The sequence below is a fragment of the Bos taurus genome, chromosome 17 (genome assembly GCF_002263795.3).
Source record: "Bos taurus isolate L1 Dominette 01449 registration number 42190680 breed Hereford chromosome 17, ARS-UCD2.0, whole genome shotgun sequence".
NCBI lineage: Eukaryota > Metazoa > Chordata > Mammalia > Artiodactyla > Bovidae > Bos > Bos taurus.
In genome coordinates, this window is record NC_037344.1 from 13,183,721 (window position 1) to 13,208,799 (window position 25,079).

The 25,079-nt window shown below is 40.4% G+C and overlaps 2 protein-coding genes and 1 non-coding gene across 8 annotated transcripts in view; 1 reads left to right on the plus strand and 2 right to left on the minus strand.

Annotated features, from left to right (window-relative positions):
- ABCE1 (ATP binding cassette subfamily E member 1) overlaps positions 1–3,702 on the minus strand; it is a 32,295-nt gene extending 28,593 nt beyond the window's left edge. Inside the window, exon 1 of one of the 2 annotated variants that reach the window (XM_005217499.5) lies at positions 3,565–3,702. The gene's annotated coding sequence lies outside the window, so the exon portion shown is untranslated. The remainder of the gene's footprint in view (positions 1–3,564) is intronic. The other variant, NM_001083685.1, reaches the window with a different exon arrangement.
- The window catches only part of ANAPC10 (anaphase promoting complex subunit 10), an 83,007-nt gene continuing 60,926 nt past the window's right edge, over positions 2,999–25,079 (plus strand). Inside the window, exons 1-2 of one of the 5 annotated variants that reach the window (XM_005217513.5) lie at positions 2,999–3,104; positions 5,346–5,472. In XM_005217513.5, the coding sequence (XP_005217570.1) occupies positions 5,358–5,472 (115 nt within the window). In that variant the 5' untranslated portion in view covers positions 2,999–3,104; positions 5,346–5,357. 5 annotated transcript variants of the gene reach the window in all.
- On the minus strand, positions 6,209–6,315 carry LOC112442128 (U6 spliceosomal RNA). The gene has a single exon (XR_003030134.1). It is a non-coding gene; the product is annotated as a U6 spliceosomal RNA (small nuclear RNA).

Consider the following 25,079-nt stretch of genomic DNA (forward strand, 5'->3'; position numbering starts at 1 on the left):
AACACTTCATCATCTGACCCCAACCTCCTCCCCTGCTTCATTTCTCCACATTTTTATAGCAGGACTATGTAAAAGCACAAGCTGGAATCAAGACTGCCAGGAGAAATATCAATAACCTCAGACATAAACGAGTTGCCTACAGTCAGTGTTTCACATCTCTCTGGGTATTTTCCACGGAACCCACTGCAGACATTAGTGTCCATCATTCCATGAAAACAGCCTGTCAGGTCATCCCTGTATTTTACATGACTAAAGCAAATGGTTGCTGGTATTTGCTTCAGGGTCTTAGCATTTTCTGCTCCCTTCGCGGGTAATGCTACTCCCACTAGTGGCTCACACCTTCAAGTCTTTAATGTTTATTCTCAGTGAGTCTTCTCTAGCTATAAAACTGCCTTGTTTTATTCTTCTTAGCTCTTTCTACTATATTACACAGTATATATTTCATATACATGTACGTATATGGTATATATAGGGTTTCCCTCATAGCTCAGTTGGTAAAGAAACTGCCTGCATTGCAGGAGACCTCAGTTTGATTCCCGGATCAGGAAGATTCACTGGAGAAGGGATAAGCTACCCTCTCCAGTATTCTTGGGCTTCCCCTGTGGCTCGGCTGGTAAAGAATCCCTGCAATGAGGAAGACCTAGGTTAGATCCTTGGGTTGGGAAGATCCCCTGGAAAAGGAAAGGCAACCCACTCTAGTATTCTGGCCTAGAGAATTCCCCTTTTATAGTCCATGGGGTCACAAAGAGTCTGACACAACAATTTACTGTGTGTGTATATGCATTTATGTGCTCTCTCTATATACATACACAGACAATATTTTTCCCTCACCAACTACAAAGTACTAGATCATGAGTGCAGGAATTTTTGTTTGTTCATTTCAGTGGCTGGACCAGTGTCTATCACATAGTAGGAAAGCAAACATTTCTACTGAATGAAATGAGAAAATGAATTTAAATATAGTAAATAAATTTCCTACAGGTTATAACAACTTTAGGAGTCTCTGCAAGTTACCAATACATTATAGTGACAGTTAAACATTAAAGTATATTATTTTTAAAAATCACCCAAAATGAAACATTGTATGTAACAGAGTTACATTAATGGATAGGTTTACTTTACCTCTTTATAACCTTTAGAAACTCATCTAAAGATCAGCATAAGAAAATAAGTGATTTACGAATTGCTACCAAAAAAGCTATCATTCTAGAAGAGAATTCCCATGTGACTGAAGATTCTTCAGCTATTAAAAATAATAAAACTAGAGATCATACAAATTATGGTGGATGAGCATGATTAATTCCCCTGCAGGGGATAAATCTTCATTGATTTATCAATGAAACTGTTTACAATAAGGTTTATTTCTGCCAAACTACTAAATTGTTTCAACTGCTATTTCAAACCATTTAAAAACCAAATGACTGTACGAGATGATTTTTATAAAATAAAACATACTAGAGATGGTTAATAAGCTGATTTATATTTTAAAATGATAAATTATAATACAATTAAGAAAAATGAATACAGATTCTTTGTAGAACTGTTAATTAACAGAGCAACGTGTAGACACTATTGTTAATTAAATTTCTATGTAAGTTTCAAGAATTGGGAAGAAGGATCCCCTCCTTTCTTTTTCAGCGAGAAAGATGGAGTACAAGAAAGCTTGGAGGTGAAGACTGTAGTTACAGACTCCTAGGAACAAACAGGGATCTGAAGCTATCTCAAACCTGAAAACAAACTGTTGAAAACAGGTACTTGAACAATGACATCCATCATCCTTCCAGCTGAGAGGAAAAAAGGAAGTGAGACATTTATAGAAAGCATTTGTAGTCTAAAGAAACTTAAGTTGAACAGTCGTGTCTGACTCTTTGCGATCCCATGGATTGCAGCCTACCAGGCTCCTCTCTCCATGAGATTTCCCAGGCAGGAGTACTGGAGTGGGTTGCCATGTCCTTCAGGGTATCTTCCTGATCCAGGGACTGAATCATCTGCTTTACCGTCTGAACCACCAGGGAAGCAAAGTCTTAACCACTGGACCACCAAAGAAGTCCCAGGAAGTTTCCCTGATAGCTCAGTTGGTAAAGGATCCATCTGCAAAGCGGGAGACCCTGGTTCGATTCTTGGGTTGGGAAGATCTGCTAGAAAAGGGGAAAAGCTACCCACTTCAGTAATCTGGCCTCAAGAACCAGTCCATGGAGTCGGACAGGACTGAGCGAATTTTCATTTTGTAGTCTAAAACCAAAATTATTTTAATACCCTGTGAAAGCATATGAAAACGAATGATGCTTATGTCATGTGAAATATTCTAAAATTATATGCTATTGCAGGTTATTAAATTTATAAAACGTGTCAGTCGGGAGTGGTGCACAACTCTGATTTCAGAGTCTTAAACTGAAGACAATTAGAAGAGACACTAAATTACTATCGCTTTATCCTTGCCCCAGCAATTATAGTAAATATTCTTCCTAAAAATATTTTTTACAGGGGAAACAAGGATTTTAACTAAAATAAAAACAAACAACACTTTTTGGTTCAGATACGACAAGAGCCCTTGGTTAATACTGACAAAAATGAAGCATTATCGTCAAATAGCTGGTATAGAATGCATATTCTCAGAACCAGGGACAAAAGTACTGAGGGCTGCAAAAACAGATGCCACTGTCATAAATGCAGTTAGCAGTCCTGTGGAAGAGAAAGCACCCCTCCCCCCAATAAAACCATATACAGTGTTTTGACAGTTATTTCTCTCTTACCGGTTTTACCGTAAAAAATAAGAAAACCTGCTTAGGTAGTTTATGGGATGTGGGAATTGACTTTAGCCGTCGCGCCCACGATGCAAGAACCACTTAAGGGGAAATAAAGGTACTTTCAGTAAAGACACAGAACCTGATTTCCAGGGGTTTAAGATACAATAACGGGGAAATCGGAGAAATCACCAAGTGTCGTAAAAACTCTCGCGAAATGCAAAACGCGTTCAACTGGAAGATTATTTGAGATCACCATGGTGACAGCAGAGTACAAGCTGCTGTGAGAAAAGTCCAGTGACATCTGGCCATCATTTCTATAAAGACTGGGAGTGGACGAAGAGGATCCGACTCTTGGCGGTAAGATGCCGTGACTCATTCCACAATCCCCAAACCGCGAAGAAAAGGCTTCCCACCTGTGCCAGAAGAGCCGGGGCAGTAGGGGACGCTCTAAGTTATAAAAGCGGCTTTCACAAAGATTCAGTGCTAGGGGAGGCGCGGGGTCAAGGCGGGAGTGGAGGCGGCGGGGAGTGGACCACCGAGAGAATGACACCTATATCCATTTCCATGTCCCTTGGCGGGGCTGCCGGACCACAGCGGCCGAGAGCCGGGTCAGCTGTAGGGAAAGCGCCAGGCGCCCCCCGGCGCTCGGCGGCACCCGTGCTCCGGCGGTTCCAGCTGTCTCGTCCAAGCCGGCTGCCACGCGCTGCTGCAGCCGCCACCTGAGGCCTAACCAAAGGCTCTCGGAGAATGTCCCCACGGTGTTTAGACCGCGGCAGACTTCAGCTAAAGGCCAACCCCCTCCAGTCTATTCACGTACCTGGAGAAACAGATTCCCCTTGCGGAGGGGAACGCAGAGATCAAATCGGCGCTTGCTTTTCACTTCTCAGCCACACAGCGTGTTCCAGCGGCCACCGGCCAAAATGGCGGTGCCCAGCCGCCGCCTCACGCATGCCACAAGGACGTAATGCGCGTGCGCGCCAGGGCGCGCCAGGCGGAGCTGTAGAAAGAGGTAGGGAGGGGCGGCTGGGACTGACGTCATTGTACTGCGACCCCAGTGACATCTCTGGGGAAGCTAGGCGGGCTTGGGAAGCCGAGTGGGAGTGGCGCGGAGCTGCGGCGGATCCAGAAAAACTGAGTGGCAGCAAGCAGAGTCCGCAAGCTGTAAGTGCGTGGGCTTTCCCCGACGGGGAGAATGGTTCTAGCTTAAGCGAACACCTTCTCTTTTCCATTGTCAGTCTTCTTTTACGCCATTTCCTCAAGGCCCGGGGGTCAGAAATGGATCCTTACAGGTTGCCCATTTTAGTACTTCTGACAGAGGTGTCAAGCAGAACCGACAGAGTCTGGACCAGACACTGCTCGCGGTGGTCTTCTCTCCTTGACCTTAGCTCCTGAACGGAATGGCCCGGAACCCATTCTTCTTCGAGCTCCGTGTTTTTTCCACTTGGTGGCGGCCAGTGCCAAGTTCGCCAGGTGAATTCTGCTCCAAAATAGAGATGGGCCTTTTGCGGCGACAGTTTGGCATTTTTTGGACATTTGAAGATGTGACCGTAGGTTTAATTACCTCATCTTAGATCTTACTTAACTTGCAGGTGGGAATACTTTAGTTTATTATTGAACCTATCCATTCACCCATGTACTGATTCAGAAAACTGCTAATGGATCATTTAAGCCTCAGTGCTTTCCAGTCTGTAGTTCAGTGTCTGGTATTATTTAAAGAGTATCAAGTGTGAAGAGTTAGGGAACAACTGAGATCTGATAGGAGGTGGATATCAAGGAGACAGTGTGCAAACCTTCTGGGCCAGGTTCATAATAGCATGTAGGTATAACGATGTTTAGTAGTTGAAACTGCATTACTGAAGCAATTTTACATGTTGTTCACTATCCAGAGGTTTTTTTTTTTTTTTTTTTCCTCCCCACATTTGGACACACTTACCAAGATTAACTAACAAAAGATGTGAAAGATGAAGTAAACTTGTGGTTTAGAATAGGCCTGTTACTCACTTCTAGACATTAAAGGCATTCTTCTGACTTTATGTTCTACGGTAAGAGCACATGTAATTGGAATTTTTGACAATTAATGAAGAGATGCAATTTTTCTCTGCATCACTTAATCACTTAATGGATTATTTAAGATGTAAACCAATATTTACATATTCCAGGATTAAGATTTCAGTCTGACTTTTTTAGAGAAAAAACTGCATTTGAATTGGAATTTTTGCTCATAGAGGTATAGAACTGCACAGCATTATAGAGTTACACATCAACTCCTTTGGCAGGAAACGGGAAAGCCCAGACCCCTCAAAAGTCTAGACTAGTTAAAGGCAAGAGTCAACTCAAGAGTTGACATCCTGATCCTATGGCGTTCTGACTACTATATTCTGCTGCTTTGCACAACTTGTAAGTCATAATATGTTACATTGTAGAAACAAAACTGAATTCTCAAGCCTTTTAAATTTCAGTGGTTATGTCAACTGCTCTTGAAAATAGATGGTTACTATCCAGGTTACATTAGTGATACACTGGCTGTTAAACTTTTACCATTTGTATAAAGATGCTCAGGTCCTGGTATAATGTGAACATTCTTTTTTTTCTACATAGAGTATTTTTAAAATGACCACACCAAACAAGACACCTCCTGGTGCTGACCCTAAGCAGTTGGAAAGGACTGGAACAGTACGGGAAATTGGGTCACAAGCTGTTTGGTCACTCTCATCTTGTAAACCAGGTAAAACAAAACAGGAAGAAACTATGTTAACTACTGAAAGTTAACTTTAATATTTGTTTTGTTTAGATGTGTATGTGTGTGTGAGTGACTCAGTCGTGTTTGACTCTTGACGACCCTTAGCTCGCCAGGCTCCTCTGTCCATGGAATTCTCCAGGCAAGAATACTGGAGTGGAATGCTATTCCCTTCTCCAGGGCATCTTCCTAACCCAGGGATTGAACCCAGGTCTCCCGCATTAAATGCAGATTCTTTACCATCTCAGCCACCAGGGAAGCCCTTTGTTCAGAGGCTTTAATTTTAAAATCTAATTGGGTTTTCATTTGTTATATACCTCTTCTTAATTGCTTTACTAGTATCCACTTCAGTTTAACTGCACGTGTTATAAGGTCCCTTTATCCTCCCTCTTTTTGCTATGATTCAGTTACTTGGTTGGCATTTTTTTGACTATTTCTCTGGATGGGATAAATGAATGATACATTTTCTGAGTGATTATAGACCCCTAAATAATTTTATTTTACTCTTGGTTGAGATAGAATTCTCTTTCTCTCCCCCCCCCCATTTGATAAAGTACATTTTTTTCTATTTTGAGAAAGGGGTCACTTCAGACTTTGACTAGGATGAAGTTGGATTAATTCTCCCCATTTAATGTGTAGTATTCAAGCTAGAACTCACATCACCAGGGACTGAAAATTTCTTTATGGACTTAACACTGCATCCTTTACCTGGACCTAAAGCAAAATAAATACGTAGTGCTTTACAAATTTGCATGTCATCCTTACACAGGAGCCATGCTAATCTTCTGGCTGTCATTCCAATTTTAGTATATGTGCTGTCAAAGCAAGCACTGGGATAGAATTCTTGAGTGGCAGTCCTTTTCTCAAAAAGTTGTGCATGCTAGTTTACCATTTCCTTTTTTATCACGTTGCAGGTAAGACAGTGTATATCTGTCTGTCTTACTTGCTAAGTAACTTGTTCTTTCTTTCTTTCTATTGATTCTTAGAGTTCAAGACTTTTGCCAGGATATATGTGTATCTTTTCTCATCCATAAAGCCTGTAATATGATACGCATTTTCAATCTGTAGACTCAAGCTCAGGGAAAGTTTTTAGCTTAAGGAATTTAAACGATAATGTTATTGATTCAGTAGTCATTTTTCTCTCAGAAAGCTCTACTATTTATACATAAGACTCCTGAAACCATCTTCCCAACCCAGCCTCTTCTGTTTCCTCTTAAGATTCTTTTCTCTCACTTTTTATGAGTAATTTGAGGTATAATTTACTTAAGAAAAACTCACCCTTTTTGTATTTATAGTTATATGAATTTTAACAAGCACATCACAAATCAAAGCACCATCACAATTAAATATAGATTATTTTCATCATTTAAAGAAATTTCCTCATGTCTCTTTTTAGTCAGTCTTTTGCCCTGTCCCAGACCACTGACAACTTGATCTGTTTTGTGTCTCTTTGGTTTTTACCTTTCTCAGAATGCCATATAAATGTAATCATATTTTATGTAGCTTTTGAGGTCTTACTTCTTTCACTTAGTATAGTATATTTGTGATTGTTCCTTTAGGAGTTGGTTCCTTTTTATTGCTGATTACTATTCCACTGTATGGATGTATCACACTTTGTTACCTATTCACCAGTTAATGGACCTTTAGGTTTGTGGTAGTCAGCTTCCCAAATGGTACCAGTGATTCCTGTTTCCTGGTTTTCATGCCCCGCTGATGACCTCTCCCACATTGTGTCAGGGTTAGTCTCTGGAACCAGGAGAATATGGCAGATTGCAGTCTCAGTATGCAGTTTCTGAGGCTAGATCATAAAAGACATCATGGCTCTGCATGCTCTTGTTTGGATCACACCGTCTAGGGAAAACTAGCTCCCATTTTATGAGGAAACAAGGGGACCCGTGGAGAGGTTGATGGGGCAAGAGACATGGCCTTCTGACAATAGCCAGTGGAGGACTGGGGCCTCCTGGCAACAGTCATATGATTAAATCACCTTAGAATGGATCCTCCAGCCACTGGATAACCAAACTGGCCCCAAATTCCTATCTCATAGAAATTGTGAAGTAATGCATGTTTCGTGTTTCAGGGTGCTAAGTTAACTAAGATAAGGTTGCTTCCAATATTTGGTGATTATGGAGGAAGCTACCATAAGCATTCATGTACAGGTTTTTATGTAGACATATATTTTTATTTTTCTTGAGTAGATACTTAGGAGTAGAGTGACTGGGTTCATTTATTTTTATTTCTTCCTTTCCAGTCTATAACTTTTATTTCCTTCTCTTGTCTCATTGCATGAGCTAAGACTTTCAATATGATGTTACATAGAAGTGGCAAAAAGGGTTGTTGTTGTTTAGTCACAAGTCGTGTCTGACTCTTTTTTTTTTTTTGCAATCCTATGGACTGTAGCCCCCCTAGACTTCTCTGACCATGGGATTTTCCAGGCAAGAATACTGGAGTTGCCATTTCTTTCTCCAAGGGATCTACCCAACCCGGGGATTGAACCTGTGTCTCCTGCATTTAGGGGTGGACCTTTTACCGCTGAGCCACCTGGGAAGCCCCAAATATGGTGTTAGCTGTTGTTTCTTGTGGATATATAAAGTTGAGGAAGTCCCCCTAATTTCGGTAGATGTGCTGATAGAGTTTTGCCTTGAATGAATGTTGAATTTGTGAAATGCTTTCTCAACATCTCTTAGTATAATAATATGGTTTTTCTCATTTAGCCTGTTGTTTTGATAGATTATATTAATTTTAGAACATTGAACCAACTTTGCATACCTGGAATAAATTCCAATTGATTATGGTGAATAATTTTTTTATACTAACGTTCAATTTGCTAATATTTTCTTGTGAATTTTTGCATTTGTGTTCATGAGAGATATTATTCTTTAATTTTCCTTTCTTGTAATGTCTTTGTCTGGTTTCGTTTTTAGAGTAATGCTACCCATAGGTAAACAGTCAGAAAGTATTCCCTCTGCTTCTATTTTCTGAAAGAAATTTTGGACACTTGGTATTATTTCTTCCTTAAATGTTTGACAGAAGTCACTGGTGGAAACCATTTAGGCCTAGTGATTTCTTTAGAAGGTTATTAACTTTTGATTCAATTTTTATAATAGATATAGGCTTTATTCAGATTATCTGTTCCTCCTTGTGTGAGTTTTGGTGGGTTGTGTCTTTCAAGGAATTGGTCCATTTTATTTATCAAGTTTGTGGGCTTGGAGCTCCTTATAATACCCTTTTATCCATGGGATCAATAGTGATGGCTCCTCTTTTGTTTTTTATATTAGTAATTTATGTCTTCTTTCTTTTTTTCTTGTTTAGCCTGGTTAGAGGTTTATTGCTTTTATTGACCTTTTCGAAGAACCAACTTTTCAGTATTGGTGATTTTTCTCTATTAATTTCCTGTTTTTAGTTTCATTGATTTTGATTTATTTTCTGATTTTTATTATTTCTTTCTCCTGCTTATTTTGAATTTAATTTGCTCCTCTTTTTCTAGTTTTCTAAGGTGAACACTTAAGTTATTGACTTTAGAGCTTTCTTCTTTTCTAATATATATATATTTCATGCTATAAATGCAGTAAATTTCAGAAAGCACTGCTTTCTGTTATTGATTTTTAGTTTAATTTTGTTGTGGTCTGGGTGTACAATTTGAATGATTTCTATTTGTTTGAATGTTTTTGTGTGTGTTTTATAGCACAAAATGTGGTCCATTTTGGTTAATATTACACATAAACTTGAGAATAACCATGCGTTCTGCTGTCATTGGATGAAGCAATCTATAAATATCAAATTAATATAGCTGATTGATGGTGCTGGTTCAGTTCAGTCATACACTTACTGATTTTCTGCCTGATGGATAAAGGCTTAAGATTCAGAGTCTAAAATTCCTTTAGTGTCCTTGTTTTTGTCTCCTTTGTTATCTTTGAATTTCTCTAGAGACTCCTTATTGGAGAAGGAAATGGCAACCCACTCCAGTGTTCTTGCCTGGAGAATTCCAGAGACGGGGGAGCCTGGTGGGCTGCCGTCTGTGGGGTCGAACAGAGTCGGACACGACTGAAGTGACTTAGCAGCAGCAGCAGCAGCAGAGACTCCTTAAATGGCATCTAAGCTTGCAGTTCTTTGAATTTAACCTACTGATACTATATTGGAGTCCTGTTGATATGGTGTTAAGTTATGGGGAGAATGGAAGTGTTCTATAATCCTGTGATTAGAGCTTAGTCTTTTAGTGGGCCTGTGTCCATGCCTGTACCTTTGCAAGTGCTTCTCACCTTTTCTTACCCCACTTAGGTGAGACAGAAAGGCTAGAGGAGGATGGAGTCATGTATTTTCCTTTCCCTGCGTCAGTTGTGCTGTGCTTTGCTTAGTTGCTCAGTTGTGTCTGATTCTTTGCGACCCCATAGACTGAAGCTCTCCAGGCTCCTCTGTTCATGGGATTCTCCAGGCAGGAATACTGGAGTGGGTTGCCATGCCCTCCTGCAGGGGATCTTCCCAACCCAGGGATCAAACCCAGGTCTCCCGCATTGCAGGTGAATTCTTCACTGTCTGAGCCACGAGGGAAGCCCTCTGTGTCAGGCTCTGGTGAAAAAACAACAGCAACAAAAAACATATTGGTTAGGCTCTGTTAAAAGAGTTTTCCTTTAAGTCAGGCCTTTGTTACGGGAAAGAGAATGCTTTTGGTGTGATTCATAATGATTACCTTCCTCTCTGTCTGCCTCCTGCAGAATTTCCTAGAGAATTTTCTCTGATCTTTACCATGAAGAGAACCTGGTGGGGCTTCTAGAGGTAAAATCCCTGAACATGTGGAACGCTCTTTGAGGCTGAGCATCCAGCTGTTTTTACTGTCTCAAGCTAGCCTGTACTCAGTCTCCAGCAATTAGTCCACTAGTAATTACTCTTAAGTTTTCCCTGTTGTTCAGTTTTCCGACCAGTTGCTAACTCCAGTGATAGTTTCTGCTCCTGGTAAGATGTGATTCTCTGTTTTCTGTTTCTTCAGTTTTCTGAGTTGTGGTTTGCCTTGTGACCTCTATTGGACCTAAATAATTATTGGTTTTCAGTTCAGTTTAGTTCAGTCACTCAGTCGTGTCTGACTCTTTGCGACCCCATGGACTGCAGCACTCCAGGCTTCCCTGTCCATCACCAACTCCTGGAGCTTACTCAAATTCATGTCTGTCGAATCTGTGATGCCATCCAGCCATCTCATCCTCTGTCATCCCCTTCTCCTGCCTTCAATCTTTCCCAGCATCAGGGTCTTTTCAAATGAATCAGCTCTTCGCATCAGGTGGCCAAAATATTGGAGTTTCAGCTTCAGCATCAGTCCTTCCAGTGAATATTCAGGACTGTTTTCCTTTGGGATTGACTGGTTGGATCTCCTTGCAGTCCAAGGGACTCTCAAGAGTCTTCTCCAACACCACAGCTCAAAAGCATCAATTCTTCGGCGTTCAGCTTTCTTCACAGTCCAACTCTCACATCCGTGCATGACCACTGGAAAAACCATAGCCTGGACTAGACAGACCTTTGTCGGCAATAGTGTCTCTGCTTTTTAGTATGCTGTCTAGGTTGGTTCTTCCAAGGAGCAAATGTCTTTTAATTTCATGGTTGCAGTCACCATCTGCAGTGATTTTGGAGCCCCCCAAAAATAGTCAGTCACTGTTTCCACTGTTTCCCCATCTATTTGCCATGAAGTGACCCAGCCATTTGTCATGATCTTAGCTTTTTTAATGTTGAATTTTTTGAATGTTCAGTTAATTCAGCTTTTTTTATTTTTGTTGTTGTGAGAGTGAGAGTAACATTCTCCTTGCTCTTTACAAGTCAGGCTCTTTTTCCTTTTTCTTTTAAAATATGTATATCTTTTTATTTGAAGTGGATTTAATATAGACTTTTTAAAAAAAATCAAGTCTGACATTCTTTGTCTTATAACTGAGAGTGTTTAGATCATTTACACCTAATATACCTATTGGTGAAATTAGATTTAAAACTACTGTCTTGAAATTGGGGGATTTGTCCATTTTTTCCTCTGCTTTGTAACCTGATTTTGGATAAATTTAGTATTTTTTGTGACTCTTATCTTTCAACTGACTCTTAAGTTATACCTCCTTTTTAAAATTTTCTGAGGAACTGCCTTAAGGATTTCACTATATATCTTTTTCACAGTTTACCTTCAAGTAATATACTACTGCAATAGATAAGGCATACAGATCCTTTATCAGTATACTTCCAATTTCTCTCTCCCATCCTTTATGCTATTTTGACATACATTTTATTTTTTGCATATTTAAAACCTTAGGATACATTGATGCTATTGTTGTTTTAAAAGATCGGTTATGTTTTGGAGTGATTTAAAATCAAAACCTTTAACTTTTTCAATTTTTGGAACTTTTTATTTCTTTGAATAGATCCAGGTTTCTGTCTGGCATCATATTCTTCCTGCCTTAAGAACTTTCTTTACAGTTTTTATATTGCAGGTCTGCTAGCAATGTTTGGTTGAAAAAATTTTCATTTTGCTTTTTATTACTGTGGTATATTTTCCTTGCATGAAATTCTAGGTTGGCATCTAGGTTATCTATCATCTAGCATTCTAGGTTATCATCTCTATGTCTTAGAGATGATATTCTGTATCTTCTGGATTACATAGTTTCTGAAGAAAAGTCTGCTCTAGTCAATGTGGCTTTTTTCCCTCTGCCTTCTTTTAAGATTTTATCTTTAATATTTAGCAGTAAAGATATGAAGTGTGTGTATGTGTTTAATCCTGCTTGAGATTCATTGAGATTCTTGGATCTTCTGGCTTGATGTCCTGCATTATTTTGAAAATTCACTGCCATTATTTCTTGTAGTTTTTCTTTTGCCCCATCCTCATCTTTCTGGGAATCTAATTATACATATGCTTGTTGTTGTTGCTGTTCAGTTACTCAGTTGTATCCAACTCTTTACAGCCCCATGGACTGCGGCTCACCAGGCTTCACTGTCCTTCACTACCTCCCAGAGTTAGCTCAAACTCATGTCCATTGAGTCGATGATGCCATCCAACCATCTCATCTTCCGTCACCCCCTTCTTCTGCCCTCAAATCTTTCCCAGCATCGGGGTCTTTTTCAGTGACTTGGCTTTTCACATCAGGTGACCAAAGTATTGGAGCTTTAGCTTCACCATCAGTCCTTCCAATAAATATTCAGGGTTGATTTCCTTTAGGATTGACTAGTTTGATCTCCTTGCTGTCCAAGGGACTCTCAAGAGTCTTCTCCAGCACCACAGTTCGAAAGCATCAACTTTTTGGTGCTCAGCCTTCTTTATGGTCCGACTACTGGAAAAAACATAGTTTGATTAGACGGGACCTTTGTTGGCAAAGTGATGTCTCTACTTTTTAAGATGCTATCTAGGTTTATCATAGGTTTTCTTCCAAGGAGCAAGCATCTTTTAATTTCATGGCTGTAGTCACCATCCACAGTGGTTTTGGAGCCTAAGAAAATAAAGTCTATCACTGATTCTATTGTTTCCCCATCTGTTTGCCATGAAGTGATGGGACTGGATGCCATGATCTTAGTTTTTTTGAATGTTGAGTTTTAAAGCAGCAGAGCATTTAATTTTGGTAACCATTTGGTATTTGTCCCTTTGCTTTAGGTGCTCTATTTATTTCCCCTTTTTTTCCTCTTAGTGTTTTGCTTGGGGTTTTTTAATTGGTCTAGCTTCAAGTCTACTACTTCTTTCTTTGGCTTTATTGAATCTACTAATGATTCTAAGGAATCTTTCATCTTTGCTATGTTTTTTATTTATGGATTTTTCATTTGACCCTTAAAGGAGTTTTTCCTATGTTGAAATTCCCTGTTTCTTTGTTTCATCTACCTTTCCCCCTAAATTCTTTAACATATTAATCATAGCTATTTAAAGTCCCTGTTTGTTAATTTAAACATCTGGTTCATCTCTGAGTCTATTTCTAGTGATTGCTTTATCTTTTGATAATATTTGTTTCTTTTGTTTGTGTGTCGTAAATGTGCTGTGCTAAGTCATGTCCAACCTCAGTGGTGTCTGATTCTTTGTGACCCTGTGGACTGTAGCCTGCCAGGCTCGGCTGTCCATGGGATTTTCCAGGCAAGAATACTGGAGTGGATTGCTGTGCCTTCCTCCAGGGGATCTTCCCGACCCGGGGATCGAACCCTCATCTCTTACATGTCCTGCATTGGCAGGCGGGTTCTTTACCACTAGCACCACCTAGGAAGTCTGTCATAAATGTTTACCAAATGCTAAACTGTGGAAAATTCTGAAAGAGATGGGAATACCAGACCACCTGACCTGCCTCTTGAGAAATCTGTATGCAGGTCAGGAAGCAACAGTTAGAACTGGACATGGAACAACAGACTGGTTCCAAATAGGAAAAGGAGTACGTCAAGGCTGTATATTGTCACCCTGCTTATTTAACTTATATGCAGAGCAACATCATTAGAAACGCTGGGCTGGAGGAAGCACAAACTGGGATCAAGATTGCCGGGAGAAATATCAATAACCTCAGATATGCAGATGACACCACCCTTATGGCAGAAAGTGAAGGAGAACTAAAGAGCCTCTTGATGAAAGAGGAGAGTGAAAAGGTTGGCTTAAAGCTCAACATTCAGAAAACTAAGATCATGGCATCTAGTCCCATCATTTCATAGCACATAGATGCAGAAACAGTGGAAACAGTGACAGACTTTATTTTTTTGGGCTCCAAAATGCAGATGGTGACTGCAGCAATGAAATGAAAAGACGCTGGCTCCTTGGAAGAAAAGCTATGCCCAACCTAGACAGCGTATTAAAAAGCAGAGACATTACTTTGCTAACAAAGTCCATCTAGTCAAAGCTATAGTTTTTCCAGTAGTCAGGTATGGATATGAGAGTTGGACTCTAAAGAAAGCTGAGCTCCAAAGAATTGATGCTTTTGAACTGTGGTGTTGGAGAAGACTCTTGAGAGTCCCTTGGACTGCAAGGAGATCTAACCAGTCCATCCTAAAGGAAATCAGTCCTGAATATTCATTGAAAGAATTGATGCTGAAGCTGAAACTCCAGTACTTTCGCCACCTGATGTGAAGAACTGACTCATTGGAAAAGACTGATGCTGGGAAAGATTGAAGGCCGAAGGAAAAGGAGACAAAAGAGGATGAGATGGTTGGATGGCATCACCGACTCAATGGATGTGAGTTTGAGTAAACTTCAGGAGTTGGTGATGGACAGGGAGGCCTGGCATGCTGCAGTCCATGGGGTCACAAAGAGTCGGACACGACTGAGCGACTGAACTAAACTGAACTGAAACATTAGTAGATATTGAAAAAAATGGTATTTACACTCTGAAATGATTACCTCTTTTCTGTCAGACTTTTATAGTGGAAGTTGAGTAAGGAATTGACCTGGGTTTTAGATTGGTGTTTTTTTTTTTTGTTCTGTTTTGTTATGGTTACCTTCAGTATCACAGGCTTCAGATTCCTCTAAAGATTCCAGTGTTTGTGGCAGGGGCAGTTGTGCCAGAGGAGTTTTCTTAGTATTCCTCCTCCATAATCGTTTTCAGTTATCTCTCTATCCCTGGGCTTCAAGGGTGTCTGTCTCCATGCTCTTGCCCTGCCTCCAGTGGTAAAATGTGATGGTTGTTACTCAGTGCAGAGGATCAGAGGCAGGACTTCTCTGTTTTTCTAGTCCGACTTCAATCCTAGATAGCTCTTGTGTACCTGGTCTTCAGGATGGGACCTTCTCAGCATTTTGGTCCCTCCTACCTATGATAGTGAAACTGGTCTTTGTGGCTCAGCTGGTACAGAATCCGCCTGCAACATGGGTTCGATCCCTAGGTTGGGAAGATGCCCTAGAGAAGGGAAAGGCTACCCACTCCAGTGTTCTGGCCTGGAGAATTCCATGGGCTGTCTAGTCCATGGGGTCGCAAAGAGTTGGACACGACTGAGCGACTCTCACCTCACTTTCACCTATGATAGTGAAACTCCTATCTTTCCTAGGGGAGAGTTTTCTGTCCTGTTCCAGAGGAAGGAGTGTTCCTGCTCCTTTTCCAAGAGTATAGCGTTTTTTTCTTTCCTTCTTTCCCAGCAAGTCTGTATCTGTTCTGTGTGCCGGAGTCAGCAGGTTTGACTCTCTTCCCTTAGCGGCTTAAGTTCTTTTTCTGTAGGAGAGAGGCTTTGAGGGGAGGAGGGGTTTTTGCTTTTCCTGCAGTGGTAGTCAGTCCCCTCCTCCATGCTTGCACTGCTGACTTTCCAATTTCCTGTTCTCCCGGCAAAGTGTCCTCTTATGTGCACAGTGAGGGCTCTTAGAAAAGAATCTAAGAGTCAGTGTGAATTCACCTTGTGTGTGAGACTCCCAGGGCTGCTATTTTTCTATGATAGCCCACACTTAGCCTTTAGCAGTTTGTTGAAGTTCTACCTAATTCCTTTTTATGTGTGTATTGGGTCGTTGTTCCTTCCTCCCATGCTCTACCACAGTTGGGACTGGCTGTCCATCCTTTCTCTCCTAACCTGCAAACTATCCTTCTTGGGTTTCAGGGTATTTGGTTGCTGCATAATTTTAAGGGTTCATGTCTCCAAGAAAAATTATGAGATTTTAGTTTATCTAGCCATTTTTTGTTGTTTGAGTAAGGGTGGTGCCTTTTTCCAGCTTCATAAGTTCTAGACTGCTTCAGAAGTTTCTAATATTCTCTATAACACCAAATGTTTCTGTGAATTTACTCAAATTGAGTATCTTATGTTGCTTTACTTAGTAGCATAATTCAATTGGTGCCATGCTAATCTCAGTAACAGGGTAGGAATCAGTGCCAGTTCACACTGTTTTATGCTGTGGGGCTTGGCAGAGGGCAGCACATAGAAGTAAGTCATTGGTTCCCTGAATATGCCCCCACTGTCTGACATGTTGGGGCTGCAGGGCAGACCAGTAGCTGACACTGCCAGAAGAACGCTGGGATCACTTACAATCGCGTTGGGTGGGAAAGTCATGAAATTCATCAGTGCACCGTCATGTGTTTCATGTCTGTGACTTACAGCTTTGGCTTCACCAGTGAAGTATAATTATGTGATTATCGTTTTACATGTCATGAATGACGGAATACTCTTTATTAATGAGAAACAGCCTGAGAAAGTTGTTAAACTTTTACTTTGGTTCTTTATAGTAAGATGTTTTTCAGCCTAAGTCAGCAGACAGTTGCTGAAATCTCTAACACTGTTAGAGATTAAAAAATAAAAAAAGACCTTATTGTCAAGGAGTTCACAGTCTAGTGGAGAAAGTAATAATTAGTCATTATTATACAATGTAGTCATGGATAACTTTTAGAGTGAGGTTCTGTTTTAAGTACTTTGCATGTATAAAATAAACCATCTCAGTAAAGTCTCTGAAAGTCGTATGAAGTATTATTTACTGTTATTTTTTTTAATCGCTTTCCAAATCAGGAAACTAGAGCCCAGAAAAATTAAGTAACCTGGCAAACATCACCTGGTAAGTGGGGATGCTGGGATTCAAGGTAGCCAGTCTGCACTAGGTCATACTGCTTTCCACAAGTGTGGGCTCAGTGCAGTGGTGGCCGGAGAAGAGGCCAGGAGGATCGCCGTGGAGGATCAGGGACGTGTTTATGGAGGTGATTCACATCTGGAGTGAGGGGGTAAGGTAGAAGGTCACTGAGGAAGGACCTGGGGGCAAGAAGAATGGTCTGTGCAAAGATGTAGAGCCTAGCTGCTATGAGAACATGGTGCTTTCAAAGAATTGTGGATAGTCAGTAAGCCTAGAACAGAGCGGAGGAGCATAGGTGGAACTAGTTAGGAAGAGAGCTGATCAGAGGGGACTTTGTTAAGCCGTTCGTATTTCATTGTATATGTAGTATGTGCCACTGAACAATTTTAGCACAACAGCACAGTGTTCACATTTGAGAATTGTGGAGGATGGCCTGAAGTGAGGCAAGATTCGAGGTAAAGAACTGAGTTAAGAGCCATGCAGTAATTCAGGAGAGCACTGATAGAAGGGAGAATTTTAATATACTTCCAAAATGTTAGTATCAGTCTTTGGGAGATACAGATTTACCTCACTGCGATAGCATGGTTGGTAGTAGATGGCTTTGCAAAACTGTCATTTTTTTCTTTGGAAATATTCAGTATCTCACTCAGATGATAGTTGAAATGGATTTAGTAGATTCAGCTTAATTTAATACATATCAGAAAATTATCTTTCGTCAAAAATTATTTAATTAGAGGGTAATTACAGTATTGTGGTTTTTGCCATACACCAACATGAATCAGCCACGAGAAAATTATGTTTTGATTAGTGTAAGTTATTGTGGTTTTAATCAGGAAGAACTATATAGGATAGTTTTCCATTATCTAGAATGACTGGATAATTTAGAATTCTGGGTAAATTTAATTTTTGATTAATTGGATGTTAATCAGAAGCACTTGGTTTCAAAATGTATATGACTTTTGACAATATTTTTAAGTTGTCTCTTTTTCTTGTCACATTAAGTATGGCATTGTTGTTGTTCAGTTGTTCAGTGGTCCAGCTTTCACATCCATACATGACTACTAGAAAAACAATAGCTTTGACTATATGGACCTTGGTCTGCAAAGTAATGTCTCTGCTTTTTAATATACTGTCTCATTTTGTCATAGCATTTCTTCCAAGGAGCAAGTGTCTTTTAATTGCATGGCTGCAGTCACCATCTGCAGTGATTTCGGAGCCCAGGAAAATAAAGTCTCTCATTGTTTCCATTGTTTCCCCATCTGTTTGCCATGAAGTGATGGGACTGGATGCCATGATTTTAGTTTTTTTTAAATGTTGAGTTTTAAGTCAGCTTTTTCACTGTTCTCTTTTACCTTCATCAAGAGGCTCTTTAGTTCTCCATCGCTTTCTGCCATAAGGGGAGTGTCATCTGCGTATCTGAGGTTATTGATATTTCTCCTGGCAATCTTGATTCCAGCTTGTGCTTCGTCCATCCCAGCATTTTGCATGATGTACTCTGCATAGAAGTTAAATAAGCAGGGTGAGAATATACAGCCTTGAAGTACTCCTTTCCCAGTTTTGAACCAGTCTGCTGTTCATATCTGGTTCTAACTGTTGCTTCTTGACATAGTGAACTTAATAAAACCTGTTTTATTTCTGAGGGTTTTGTAGGACATGTGGGTCATTCTTATTATCAGCTTGTAAAAAGTTTAAGAAACTGGGTTTGAATACATACTTCAGAATATATTTAGAAGTTCTTCTTAAAAAATTAAAGCAACAACCAAGAAAATGTGGTCCTAATAACTTTTGTGTGCAAATATGTTTTCTTTTGACCTGAAATGAATGGACTTGGAGATATTTCTCCAACAAAGGGGTTTATTCAGCATTAGCAGAAAATTGTGGTTTGGGGATTTTCAGCCGTGGAAAGCCACATGCAAGTTCCCATGTGACAGGGGAAGAAGCATACTTTAATAAAGAAAAGGAAGCGGGGGGAGTCTGTAGTAAACAAAGAATCCATGGCTTTTCATTGGCTGAGTCCCTGCTAGGGAAGAATAAGAGTCTTTCTTCTTCCTGTTTGGCTCTGCTATGGTCCCAGGGCATGTCAGCTCTCCCTTCTGGTCTCCCAGCTCTGTTTAATTGAGGTTTCTGTTTAATGTTTTGCATTTCCCTCTTTTGATTGAGAGCTTTCTCAAGTTTGGTGGACAAGGTGAATCATGTGAATCTAAGAGCCTGTTTCTTAGAGTTTGTTGGCACAAAGATTGGTTAGCAGTACTGATAGGGTCCTTTCCAGCAGTGTTGAAGAGTTCTTCTGGAGGTATGTTTTGCAATAGATGAAATCTTTAAGTTGTAAGGTATGATGCTTAAGGTCTTCGTCTCCCAGGAGCAGACTGTGGAAAGGTTGCTGTACCAAAGCAGGGTTATTCTTAATAGAAGCAGTTAGGCCTTTGCAGTACTGGAGCGCCTCTCCTTATATTGGTTGTGGGTCAGAAGATGCAGGAGCCAAGTGCACTGGGCATTTCATGATTTTGTCAAAGGGCTAGAGTTTATGAGTGGGTCTGAGACTTAGAAGGACCAATCACAGTGCTTCTGGCCACAGTATTTGGAGGGACTGTACAAATTTTGCCAGTTGAGTCTTAATGCCTTTTGTGCATTCAACTAAACTAGATGATCAAGGGTGGTAAGCATGATACAAGTGCTATAAGATTGGCCAAAGCATGTCGACTTGTTGAAATACCTGGCCAGTATATTGGGTTCTTCAATCACTGTAAAATTCAAGAAGAACCTCTTAGGTAGGAAAAATGATTTGCTAAAGGGCTTAAGCCACAGAAAAGGAGTAGCTTATATGTAAGGCTTCAGTCTTGTAAAAAAACATACAGACCATGACTAAAACATTTATATCAGCAAGACAGAAGAAGTTGTATGTGATCCATTTGCTAGACCTCGAATGGTCCATTAAGCAGTTTAATATGTACAGGAGCAGTACAAACAAGCTTCCCTGGATTGTACTTCAAACAAGTGGACAAGTGAGGTAGGCACTCTTTGTAGCCTTGTTAATGTTTTCTCACCAGTATTGATGCATGAGGACTCTCATTATGTCAGTAGATCAATAGGACAGTGGTGGGGAGTGGGAATTTGAGTCTCTAGTAAAACTGGGTTATTATTTGGTTCAAACCAGAGCTTTCTCTTTTTATCAAACAATTACTGAATTTTCAGTCTTGTTTTTTTCTTTTCTGAGGCCAACTGTTGGGTTCTAGACAGTTTTTCTAAATTACCATTTGGAGAAATATCCTTGTAGACCATGACACAGGTTTGATTGCTGTTGGTCCCTTTATTTTTTTTTTATTATTTTTTTATTATTTTTTTTTCTGTTGGTCCCTTTAATGGCAGCATTCCTACAGAAATATCAGCAAGGTGATTTCCCTTAGTTTACAGAGAGTCATGTTTAGAATTCCCCCAAGTTCTTAATAGCTAAAGCAGAGGTAAAAGTATCACATTCAATAATTTCTGAACTTAGGGGCCATTTTAAATTTTATTTCTGCTGTAATTAAGGAAATCATGTTGGTTTCACAACATTTCAAAATCATGAGCTACTCTGAAAGCATATCTACTATCACTAAGTATCAGCAGCTTTGTCTTTGGTTAAAGTACAGGATCATGTAAGAGTATATAATTCAGCCTTTTGGGCTGAAGTAGCCATAGTAACCAGTACTCTTGCCTAGAAAATCCCATGGATGGAGGAGCCTGGTAGGCTGCAGTCCATGGGGTCGCTACAAGTCGGACGCGACTGAGCGACTTCACTTTCACTTTTCACTTTCACGCAATGGAGAAGGAAATGGCAACCCACTCCAGTGTTCTTGCCTGGAGAACCCCAGGGACAGCAGAGCGTGGTGGGCTGCTGTCTATGGGGTTGCACAGAGTCGGACACGACTGAAGCGACTTAGCAGCAGCAGCCATAATAAAGATGCTGCCTCAACAGCATCAAGAGGAATTGTAATTGCTTACCCAGCACAATATTTGCCATTGTCACCTTTTAAATAAGCATCAGTGAACCATGAGAAGTCAAAGTTACCTAGAGGAATTTACTGTAGGTCATCATAAGGAGTCAGGATGTGGTCTGTCAGCATTAAGCAGTTGTGAAGGACTTCATTAGTGACAGGAGCAGAGTCCTGAGTTCAGGCTTTTACAGTGTAAGAGAGTTATTTGAGGAACAGTGTACAAAGGACATTTTAGGAGGTGAGGCAGCTGATTGAGAAATGTTAAGTATGAGAATTCAGGAGAGCTACTGCATCAGGTACCAAAGTGGTTAAAGGGGATTCCACAATGATTTTTTTGCTGACCTTAACCAAAAGGGCAGTGGCTGCAATGGCTCTAAGGCAAGTGGAGAGTATCCCTCTTCCACAGGGTTTAAGGCTGAGAGCTTTAAGTGGTGGCTCTTTTCCTGTGAGAAATCTTGAGAAGGAGCACAAAGAAGCAAATCCTTCACATGTTGCAACAAAGCAGACAGAATCCCCAGGGACTTTTATGTCATCCAGACCAGCCTTTGGGATTTGTGAGAAAAAAAGAAGGAGCCTCAGTAAAACCCTGAGGCTTTATTATCTAGGTGACTTGTATTTCTTCCCAAATGAAGGCAAAAAGGTATTGGCTCCCTTCATCAGCTGGAGTACTAAAGAATGCACTGCGTAAATCAGTTACAGTTAAAGAATTTATTCCTGATGGGAATGGGGGGATTAGAAACAGCAAGGCGTCCAGGGATAAATAACAGTGTTGCTTATTGCTAGTGGGTCCTGGACAAACCTCTACCAATAAAATGGGAGTTTTTATAGGGGTAATGGGGTCTTGAACCTTATAATCTTGTATTATTGGCTTTATGCCTTGAAAGACGTTTTTACTTATAAGGTATTGATTAATTCTAGGAAGAGGTTTTGAGGAGTTGTTTGAATCTTGATGGGAGATATGCTATGGATTTTGTTAGTATCAGTTGAAGATTTTGCCCATAAGGAGGGTGGTAGTTGATTTAATAGGGACAAAATGCTCGGTGTTTCTGAAATCTGCTCTAGTACCATCAGAGATGGAGCAAACAAAAGATGTCAAAGCGTCATTTAATTAAAGGATCATTTAATTAACTGTTAAAAGGGTCAAAGGGTCATTTAAATTCAAATTTTAATTATTTTGAATTAAATAATTGAATTGAAATAATAATAATTGAATTATTATTTAATTAAATTAAATAATACTTTGTTATTTTGCTGCTGTCAGTGTCTAATAATTTTCCCTTTTGGAAGAAAGAAATTCTGGCATGATAACTCTCTTAAGAAGTCTCGGCCCCTAATAAATAAATAGTGGTGGAGGAACTGAGGGGAAAAAAAGTCTGAACTCTTGAAAAGGCCTAGACAAAAGGGAAAAGTTCAGGAACCTCCTGAGGGTGATCACAGATCCCCATTATTTGAACTGTGAGTTCTCTGAGACAGGGGCTGTTTTATAGTAGTGGGGTATAGAGAGTGGCTCCACTGTCGGAACTGGAAGAGATTGCTTCTCAATCTGGAGAAATGTCTCTCCAGACTGGCTGAGAGGATTGAGAAGAGTCCCTGTAGCTCCTTAGACCCCTATCGTTGAAAATTGGGAGGACACTGGAAAGGCTGATTAGAGGGCTGAAAGCACCTAAAGGGCTTCAGTTTGGAATAGTCTCTTTTCCAGTGTTGTAACTCTTGGCAATAGTAGCAGAAACTAGGAGGGCTTTGGTTCTGTCTAGGAGCCTTCATTTGCTAGAATTGAGAATTAAGAATTTAGGCAGTCTTCCTTTGAGATAACTCATCTAAAATGCAAGAGAATTAGCTCACCAGATTAACTGTATCTGGAGTGAACATAGTTTTCCATTCTATCCTGGTCCTTTTTACTAGAAGGGCAAGAGTCAGCCCATTAATAAACAGAAGTAGAGGTGACCTGAGTGGGATCAACATTCAGATGGAAGGCCAGAATTTTCTTCAGAAACAATTAGAAGTTGATTATGATAATCATAAGGAGGTTCATCAGATTTTTGTATGCAAGTCTGAATTTTGTTCCAATCAGCAGGCTTTGGAAAAGCCCCGGTGATGGCTCAATGAAGCTGTTTATCGGTTGCTTGAGGCTGGTCACATAATAAGTTGGCAGCATGGTTTCCCAGTTATAATTCTAGAGACCTTTCAGGATTTTCTCAGTTAGTGGTTTTCATCCAGTGCTGGCCCTGGCCCTCACCAGTTATCTTTGAACTAGTTGATAGGAATCAGAGAAACCAGGTTGGTAAATTTTAATGACTGTACTAAATTCCTTAGCAAATATGTAAGAATCTTCAATTACTTTGGGATACTTTTTGGCTTGGGATCAGTTTGGCTTGCAGTTCAGTTTTGGTCTGGGAATTATAAGAAATTAAGGGTTTAATGTATATTATCATATGTGAAATAGATCACCAGTCCAGGTTCGATGCATGAGGCAGGGCGCTCAGGGCTGGTGCATTGGGATGACTCAGAGGGATGGGATAGGGAGGGAGGTAGGAGGGGGTTCAGGATGGGGAACACATGTACACCCAGGGCTGATTCATGTCAATGTATGGCAAAACCTACCACAATATTGTAGTTAGCTTCCAATTAAAATACATTAAAAAAAAATAAAGAGAAGACATACTTCTTCCCTCCCCCCACAAAAAAAAAAAGAAATTAAGGGTTTAGCCTTTAGAGCCTTAGGAGGCTTAAAGAGGAACATTCTGATAAATTCTAAAGAAAAGGGAGTTGGCAGAGTTTAAGAGACAAGGGGAAGGTTGGCGAGAGAATTAGTATGGGGGAATTAAAGGAACAGAGGAGGTGTTGTCAGCACAGAAGAGAAAGAGGAAGATGGCACCAGAGGTGGAGTCTGGCCACAGGAGCTACGGGAGGGTGACAAGATAGTGCCTGAGGTGACGCCTACAAGCAGCCAAGGAAGAAGAGCCTGAGGCTTCAGGAGCCATTTTATCTTTCTTTAATCATTTGTTTGCCTCAGTTCATCTTAAAATTTGATTTTGCAGAGAGACCATTTTAGACTCCTGATAATGTTGCGGAGCCTCAAAATACCAACCAAAATAAGCATTACACTCAGTTCTGGAAATTTTTGAGCTATTGTAGTCCGATTCAGCTCTAAGGAAATTAAGTTAGGAATCTCAAAAGTTCTCTGTAATGGCCATTGATATTTTTAATTGCCTTTGGTCAAGTTGGTCCATTTAGTTAGAAATGTGCCTGAGGAAGGACTTGGGCTTTTAAACATAAAATCATCTGGAGTCCTCCCAGGGGGCGGGCACACTCAAAATGTTTAGATCACTAGGATCTCATTTCTCTGAAGGTTTTCTCTGGAGTAAAAGAACAATTTCCAAACAGCTTACAGCACAGACAGCTCAATTCAAACAACTTGCAGGCTAATTTCAGCCAGTTTGAAGGAGACAGCTTGGTTTGGAGGAGGCAGGCCAGACTTTTTTAAGCCAGTTTCCAGAGGAGAGTCCCTTCCAAAGGAGTACGATGAAGAAAACTGGAACAGTTTCAGGGAAACAGCCCCTGTTCCCAAATGAATGGGCCAAAGGTATTTTCAGCCAGCTTTGGTTGAAACAGTCTGATCTCAAAATTAGAGTGACCTGCCAAATGAATACTTGTATACAAAACAAAGCCTTAACTGAAGAGATGAAGCCTTAACCGAAGAGATGAAACCTTAAGATAGATCCCAAATAAAGCCTGGAGAGCTTCAAATGCTAAGAGGGCATGTGCCCAGAATCAAGAGAAAGACTTACTTTCATACTCCAGGGTCAGCGAGAAAGCAGTGAGTGGGTTCACTGTGGGTATTGCACCTGTTTGCTCACCAGTCCTGGACCTTTGGAGGCCTGGACTGGTCCCCATTCCCTATGTGGGCCACTTCTAAATATTTGTTCTGAAATAAATATTCTGCCAGATATTTCTCCAGCAAAGATGGGTTTGCTTAGGATCAGAAGAGCATTGCAATTTAAGGGTCTGCAACCACAGTAAACCATGCGCAAGTTCCCACAATAAAGGGAAGTAGCACCCTTTTATAGGGAGGAAAAAGAAGTGGGGAGGGCTTTAATAAACAGAAAGCCCATGGCTTTTCACTGGCTGAGTCCTTGCCAGGAAAGGAGAGGAGTCTTTCTTCTTCGTTTTGGTTC